This window comes from Echinops telfairi, unplaced genomic scaffold, assembly GCF_000313985.2.
Source record: "Echinops telfairi isolate 266 unplaced genomic scaffold, ASM31398v2 ScPeMD7_2010;HRSCAF=2546, whole genome shotgun sequence".
NCBI classification, from domain to species: Eukaryota; Metazoa; Chordata; class Mammalia; order Afrosoricida; family Tenrecidae; genus Echinops; species Echinops telfairi.
This window is the reverse complement of record NW_022105908.1, coordinates 6,149,756-6,158,444: the sequence shown is the minus strand read 5'-3', so window position 1 is coordinate 6,158,444 and position 8,689 is coordinate 6,149,756. Positions and strand designations below refer to the sequence as shown.

At 49.8% G+C, this 8,689-nt stretch overlaps 1 protein-coding gene across 1 annotated transcript in view; it reads right to left on the bottom strand.

The window, feature by feature from the left end:
- The window catches only part of GAS7 (growth arrest specific 7), a 298,944-nt gene that overhangs the window by 38,606 nt on the left and 251,649 nt on the right, over positions 1-8,689 (bottom strand). Inside the window, exon 7 of the mRNA XM_004709184.4 lies at positions 3,648-3,737. Coding sequence (XP_004709241.2) covers positions 3,648-3,737 — 90 coding nt within the window. The remainder of the gene's footprint in view (positions 1-3,647; positions 3,738-8,689) is intronic.

Sequence of the window (8,689 nt, the reverse complement as noted above, 5' to 3'; positions counted from 1 at the left end):
AAAAAAGAATAGGCCCTTTCAAAATAGAGGAAAGAACTAGGAAGTAAAAACTAGAGAGGTAAACTATAGACATGTATATATGTAAATATATTAGTATATCAAGATAGGGGTATTGTACATATGTACATATATTTATATGTTCTACATTACGGTAGCAGACGGACTTCGGGACTCTACTGAAGTCTTCCCTCAACACAAGAGCACTTTGTTCTAATATGTGGTACTGTAAAAGCCTCCAGTAAAATGATTTTTTAAAATGGGTTCTTTCCACTCAAACATAAGTCTCCAAGACCCTGAGACCAGAACTAAATGGTGCCCTGCTACCACTCCTAACTGCTCAAAGAGGGATCACATTAGAAGGCCCAGGATGGAGGGGAAGGAAAATGAAGAGAAAAATTCAAAGTCATTAAAAAGACTAGGCTTACTGTTCGGAATGAGATGGGTATTGTCACCCTTAGTCTGAAAACGAGCTCACCCCTGACCCCCCACCATAGCTCATTTTCCAGTCAAACAATTGACAGGTCTACAAGGGAAACTGTTACACTAAGGAGGCATGCACACCTTAGAACAATCAACCACGAGCCAGTCTGGGTGCAGAATAGCACTGATGAAACATACAACTTTCTTCTAGTTCTTCAGTGCTTCCCCCCTCCCACTATCATGATCCCAATTCTACTTTACAAATCCAGGTAGACCAGAGGATGCACGCTGGTACAGATAAGAGCTGGAAACACATGGAATCCAGGACCAATAAACCCCTCAGGATTAATAATGGGAGTAGCGATACCAGAAGGGGAAGGTAGGGGAGAAAGGGGGAACCAATCACAAGGATCTACATATAGCTCCCTCCCTGGGGGACGGACAACAGAAAAGTGGGTGAAGGGAGACTTCAGACAATGTAAGACATGAAAAACTAGCAATAATTTATAAATTATCAAGGGTTCATAAGGGAGAGAGGACGGGGGAGGGAGGGGGGAAATGAGGAGCTGATACCAAGGGCTCAAGTAGAAAGCAAATGTTTTGAGAATGATGAGGGCAATAAATGCACAAATGTGCTTGACACAATGGATGATGTATGGATTGTGATAAGAGTTATACATGATTTAAAAACAACAAACAACCATTTGAGATCAAAAGGGCAGCATTGCCTTAATAAGGACCAAATTCCAGAAGGGTTAGGAGAGGAGGAGGAAGGGAAACTTGAACACAGGAAGGAAGGAGGATAAGTGAGGTTCCATTGCGGGGATTGCACTCAATGACGTGAAACAAAACAGGTACGAACGGTTGAGTGGAAAAATGATCTTCTGGGTAAGCCTTCATCCAATCCCCAACAAAATGTCAAAGTAACACCAAAAGAGATCAGTGAGTGGTGTGTGACTAAGATTGTATCGCTAGAATCTGGAACTAGATGGCGTGGACAAGTCCCTTGAAATACGAGTGCACTGGGTCTCGCAGAACCCTTCTAGCTCAGATACCTTCAGAGCAGCGGGTGGAAGGGGCTGGGACGACCTCCATTAAGTGGCTGACGGGCTCTCTCTCCCACCATGCCCAATGTGGGATCCCGGCCTCAGTTTCCCTAATCCATGCCCTCTGACCACCATTCTAAACCCTCCATGACAATGGGTTCACTGGTACATGGCAAGCCACCACGTGGCAGGGGAGCTGCTCCTGCCCGTTAGCAGGGTCTCTCTGTACCTTGAAGTTGTTTCCCTCAATAAACTGTATCTCTGCATCAACTGGGAGCAGGAAATACATCTAGAGGACTGATGGGCCAGGGCGCTGCCTCCCTTATAGGATGATGTGCTGGGAAGTCACCTGCTGACTGAGGGAAGCCACTGTGAGGAAGGAGCTTCCTGTGCCTGTGTCAGGGGAGAGGAGCTGCTCTTTGAGGAGAAGGCAGTATCAGAGTCCCTAGGAAGCTTGGGTTGCCATAAGCACTCACAAGTCTGGCTCTCTGGGATGCTGCCAACAGGTACAAGCCGGGTTACAAGCTTCTTCCAGGCCTCTGAGGCTCCTAGGCTGTAATCTGCCCCCAAGATGCCCAAGGCTGGGTTTGGATGAATATCCCCGAAACATCTCTTTAGGAAGGATGCTTCCATAGCCAGCTACTTTCCTGGGCTCCTGCACCCACTTGCTGCCATCTGTAGGCCCTGGCTGCTCACAGGCCATCCTCCCTGCACCCCCTGCAAAATGAAAAAATGCACTGCCATTCCCACTGACCCGGTATAAAGGTTTCGGAGGCAAGGAGCCGTATCTTTCTCCCAAGGAGCAGCTGGTGGTTTTGAACTGCCCACCTATGGGTAGCAGCCTACCACTTACCCAGCAGTGCTACTGGGGCTCAATCCAAGTGCTTACAGGTCCTATCAAGTCTCGCCCACTCTGGTCCCTGCCTGGCACTAAATTCCAAGCCCTTTCAATAGTGCCTTGCTGCCTTGGTGCCGATCTGTGTCCTCAAAGAACTCCAGATGGGATCACTGCAGTCTCTGGACAGCTCCGATGGGATGAGTGGTTTGATAAACAGGAAAAAGCATTTGCACCTAGTACTGGGTTAACCCACTGCCATGGAGGCACTTCTGACCCTGTAGGATAGAGTAGAAGTACTCCTTAAGGTTTCTGAGAGGATCTATTTCTATGGAAGCAGACAGCCTCCCCTTTTTCCCATAGAGCAACGGGTGCATTTGAACCACTGACCTTGGTTATCAGCTTAATGCTTAGTTCACAGTTCTACCAGGAGCCCTTGGCACTCTCTTAGCCAAAAACAAGCAGAGGGTCCATTCTGTACAGTGGTGAGCAAACTTTCTGATTTACTCATTCATTGACTCTTCTTCAGGGTTTTGAGAAACGTGTTGGAACCTGATTGCTATTCAACTTGGAAGGGCCACTACAGGTTCCTAAGCCCAAGCTCGCTGTGGTCCAAGAGGTGAAATGATGCGTTCCAGGCCACCTAGAGCAGGTCTGAAACCTGTCATTCACCTAGGCCAGGGGCTTCCAAAGTGGGTGACACTCCACCCCCTGGGGGTGCTGGAATGATCCAAACTCAAAACAACAACAAAGCCCCCAAACTCGCTGTGCACTGCGTCCATTCTGACGCACAGCAACCCCAGACGGCAGAGCAGGGCTGCCCCTGTCCTGTGGGTTTCCGAGACTGCACATCGTTACGGGAGTCGAAAGCCCGATCTGGTGGTTTCAAACCAGATGCTGGCCTTACAGTTAGCAGCCCGATGTGCCATCAGGGCCCCGAAGTAACTGTGGCCCTGGAAGCAGATCCCGACACTGTACACCAGATTATGAGGTGCAGCACATGAACTTTTCATGTAGCACATGTGCTTTTTCTAAAAGGGAGCAGTCGGCTAAATAGGCTTAGGCACCTAGAAGAGGCGATTTGATTCTCTGGCCTTCACTAGGCAGTCCATAAAGGGGCTGCCCCTGCCCCGTACTGTGGCCCGGCCTGGGGCTTACTTACTGCCATGAATGACATCCTGGGTTAGTGGAATGGCCTGGACCCCATGAAGGGCACACGCTGCTGCCGTGGACATGAAACCTTATGCAAACCCAGCCCTTTAAGGTCCCAGAGGAGAGGCCCCTCCTGCTCACTCCTGCCCCCCAGGTGTGCCCCCCAGATGCCGGGGAAACTGAGGCGCACTTACCCAGAAGTAGTCACAGTAGCTCCACTCAGTGGGTTTCAGCAGCTGCTGCTCTGGCATGGTGTCTGGGTGGGGGAAGGTCACACAGTTTATCTGCAGGGCGGGGAACAAGAGAAGAGAATGGGGTCACCCAAGGCTGGTGCTCCTGAGCACTGGTTTCAGGGCTGAGTGGTGGCTGGAACCAAACCTAGCTTCTCCCCCTGAAGCAGCAGTTCCCCACCTTCCTCACACCGCGGCCCTTTCATATAGTTCCTCATGTGGCGGTGACACCCAACCATAACATTATTTTTGTTGCTCCTTCATCACTGTCATTTTGCTACTGTTATGAATCACATGTAAATATCTGAGATTGCTGGGTGTATTTTCATTGTTACAAATTGAACATCATTAGAGCAGTGATTAATCCCCAAAACAATATGTAATTATAGATTGCGAAATATTTATTTCTAATGACAAATCAATGACATTTTGTCTGGAAGCATGGTGTAGCATGGGGAACAGTCTTCATGCCGGGTACTCATGTGGGCGAATCTGCTTGTGGGCAAACCTGCCTGGAGACGGGTAGTGACCCACAGGTTGAGGAATGCTGCCCTAAAGGCTGCTGGGACTCCCAGCCTCACGTGAACTGCTTGGAGGAGAGACCAAGGAGAAAAGAGGCCCTTCAGAGGTAATAGGGCAGATTCCATTTTGACCTGGAGGGAAACACGATGCGGAAGGCCAGACCAGGACTAAGAAGGCCCCAGAGAGCTCTAGAGATGAGTCACCAGGTGTTGTCAAGGTCCAGGTGGAGGCTTCGGGATTCTCAGGTGGGGTGGTGGTGGTGCTGTGCTCTCTCACATAAGGAGGACGCTGGCCTGCAGGCTTGTTAGAGGGCAGAGGCTACACCTCAATACCCAGGGTTAGGGATTGAATAACGTCTGTCAGAAAGATAGGTTGAAGTCCCACCCCCAGACCTGTGAAGGTGCCCTTGGTTGGATATAGGGTCCTTGAAGGTGCTATCTGGTATAGTTATGAGGTTATACCAGAATAATAGTCTACATGTTGGGGCTGCTAACTGCAAAGACAACAGTTCAAAACCACCAGGCACTTTGAGGGAGAAAGGTGAGGCTTTCTACGTGCCATCAAGAGTTAGAGTCTTATTCCCCCTGATACCCATGTCTTCCTGCTCCCGCCCCCCTTTTTGGTTGGCTACAATATGTATCCCAGGATTTGGTCTGGCCCCTGCCATACTACCTGGACCTCACCCCAAGAAGGTATGTATACAGTAGACAAGGGGAGGGTGTTGTTTATATCTCCACAGGGAAAGAGGGACCAGACTTCAACCCAGTGCTCCAAGATGTGAATGCAACGTACCAGCATGAAGCAGGGAACCAATAGAGAGTCTGAGAGGCTGGCCCCAATACCAACTATGCAGACAGTCCCCTATCCCCCCAGAAGAATTCACTTCAGAGGACATCACTGAAGCTACAACTCAAGGAGAGGGACATGTCTGATCAGAGCACACAGGAGCCAATGAAGAGGGAGGGAGAGAGAGTGGACACATCCTGGTCCACCAAGCCTTGATGACGAGATTCCTCCTCAGAGCAGTCAATGCAGAGAGAGGACCATAGGGCTGGCCCCACTCGAGACACGACATCCCTAACTGACCCATAGCCCTATGGGGGACAACACTGCCCGATCTGACCCCACCACACCGAGTTGAAACACTAAGGGCATGCAACAGAACAGCAAGGGAAGCAGAGCAATGAAGTCCCCAGGGAATACCAAAAACAGACTTTGTTTTTTGTTGTTGTTGTTTTGTTTTCGCTTGCTGCTTTGTTTTGCTGTGTCTTGTTTTTGTGCATATTATTATCTCTGCATGTCTATCTAGATAAGGTAGGCAGGATAAATAATCTGGAGGAGAAAACAATGGGACTGATGGTTCTGGGGGGACATGGGAGAGGCGGGGGGAAAGGAAGTGGGTGTTAATAAACCCAGGGACAAGGGAACAATAAGTGATCTAAAACCAATGGTGAGGAGGGTGTAGGAGGCCTGGTAGGGTGTTATCAAGGGCAATGTAACTGAGAGGAATTACTGAAGCCCAAATGAAGGCTGAGCATGATACTGGGGCAAGAGGAAAGAAAAGGAAAGGAAATAGAGGAAAGAACTAGGATTCAAAGGGCATTTATAGAGGTCTAAATACAGGCATGTACATATGTAAATATATTATATATGATGATGGGGAACTAGATCTATGTATATATTTATAGGTTTAGTATTAAGGTAGCAGATGGACATTGGGTCTCTACCCAAGTACTCCCTCAATGCAACCCCCTCTATCATGACCCCACTTCTACCTCACAAATTTGGCTAGACCAGAGGATGTACATGTGTATAGACAAGAGCTGGAAACACAGGTATCCAGGAGAGATAACCCCTCAGGACCAATATCGAGAGTAGCCATACCAGGAGGGGAAGGGGAAGGTGGGGGGAAAATAGGGGGAACTGATCACAATGATCTACATATAACCCCCTCCAAGGGGATGGACAACAGAAAAATGGGTGAAGGGAGACTTCAGTCAGCGTAAGACATGAAAAAAAAATCTATAAATTATCAAGGGTTCATGAGGGAGGGATGATGGGGGCGGGAGGGAGAGAAAAAAAATGAGGAGCTGATACCAAGGCTCAAGTGGAAAGAAAATGCTTTGAAAATGATGATGACAAAAAATGGTCAAATGTGCTTGACACATGGATGGATGGATAGATGGATTGTGATGAGAGTTGTACGAGCCCCCAATGAAAGGATTTATTTAAAAAAAAAGAGTTACAGTCTTGGACACCACAGGGGCAGTTCCACCTAGTCCTGGAGGGCCACTACGAGTCAGCACCGACTTGATGGCAGTGAGTGATCCAAGTGGACCGTGGAAAAGAGAACAGACACGGAGGCAGAGAAGGGTGGCCATGAGAAGCCGGACCCACGTGGTCAAGAGCACCCAGGTCTACCAGACGTTGGGAGAGGCGAGAGAGGCTCTTTTATTAAGTCTTTGGAGGTGGCATGGCTGGGCCACTTAGCTTCCAGAACTGTTGACAGTCCATTTCTGCCACTAGAGAGTGTGTGACATCTGTCACGGCAGGCCTTGGGACTCATGGGCTGCTCTAATCTTGGCTTCAGATTGGCTCCCCACGGTGGATTCAGAGCCAGAGGTGCGTCTCCTTCATGGGGGTCAACAGTCTACTCCCAACTGAGTCTAAATGTTTTCTCAAGTGCCCATCCTCTACCTCTTTCCTTTCCCTTCTTCATCCACACCACTTCCAGCATCGCCTCTTCACTGGGGGGATTTTGTTCCAACAAAGGAGGAGCTTCCTGAGGCGAGAACGAGGCTGGGCTGCGGGAGGGTCTGAGGACATGGGGGAGATAAGTTGCACTCACAGGAAGGAAGCTGCTGCTCAGCCCAGACACATCCAAGGAACGTGAAGACAGAACCCACCTGATGGCTTAATGGTCATGTGGTCCTGGGGCAGCCTGTCTAGCACACATCCTGGCCGGCCACACTCACACCCACCTGAGAGGCCACGGAAGGCCTGCAGAAGGGTGAGAATATTCCCATGTGCCAATCAGCCCCTTGGTTTTAGACCAGTGGTTCTCAACCTTCCTAATACTGCGACCCTTTCATACAGTTCCTCATGTGGTAGTGACCCCCAACCATAAAATTAGTTTCGTGGCTACTTCATCACTGTCATTTTGCTACTGTGATGAATCAGGTGACCCCTGTGAAAGTGTCGTTCGACTCCCAAAGGGGTCCCGACCCACAGGTTGAGAACTGCTGGCATACACCAACAACCTGGAGGACTTGCTAAAACAGTTTCCTGGCTCCACCCCTTCTTTCAAGCATTAAAGAGCAAAGGTGTCTGACAACTAAGGTGCATCTGGCCACACTATGGAATTTTCAATGGCCTCCTATGCACCTGAAAGCAGACCAAGGAATAGATGCGTGTGGATCACGATGCTGATGAAGAATCTTGAATGGACCACAGACTGCCAATGAACAAAGACATCTGTCTCGGAAGTACAGCCAGAGTGTTCACAGCCAGGATGGTGAGACTTCAGCTCATGAATTTTGGACATGTTATCAGGAGACATCAGTCCCCGGAGGAGGGCATCATGCTGGGTAGAGAGAGCGTGAAAAAGAGGAAGACTTTCAAGGAGCTGGATTTGACACAGTGGCTGCAAGCCTGGGCTCAAACACAGCGCTGGGTAGAAGAATGGTGGGTAGAAGAGGTGGGTAGAACAGCGCTGGGTAGAAGAGTTGGGTAGAACAGCGCTGGGTAGAAGAGTTGGGCAGAACAGTGCTGGGTAGAAGAGCTGGGTAGAACAGTGCTGGGTAGAATGGTGGGTAGAACAGCGCTGGGTGGAAGAATGGTGGGCAGAACAGCGCTGGGTAGAAGAATGGTGCAGTACCGGGCAGCGTGTGGTGCTGTTGAACAGCTATCAGGTGCAGCTGAAGTTGTGACAACTACCCAAGTACCTGGGTCAGCAGAAAGCCACACGGTGCTCTATAAGCGAAGCAGTGGAGAGTCCTGTTTGTGTCTTCCATATGGGGGGCGGATGGAAAGCCAGAGCTTCAGGACCAAGCTCAAATGCTGGCTCCAAGACTCAGACATTCCTGAATGTCGGCTCACCCATCCCCTCAGGCAAGGGAGATGGAAACTGGTCTCCCAGTCCTCCCTCCCACCTCCTTCTGTGGGGCCCCGGACTTCTCCTTGTTGGAAGGGAAGGAAGAAGTTTGTGCTTGACACTGAAGGATCAGCACCCGGTGGGAGGAGCTCAGCACGGGGCTAGTGGGGGCTTTGTGGAAGGAAAAGGTTGAAGAAGAGATGGTAGTTAGCAAGTGCTCAGCTCTGCTAGCTGATGAGGAAGCTGGCCTCCAGTCCAGAGCAGTGCAGGGTGGTGTGCTGGGGGACTCGGAGCCTGGACTCCAGTACTCATCCACTTTGTGACCTTAACAAGTGCCCACACCATCCAAAACATCCCCCACCACACATTCCCCGGGGCCTTTCCTGTAGCC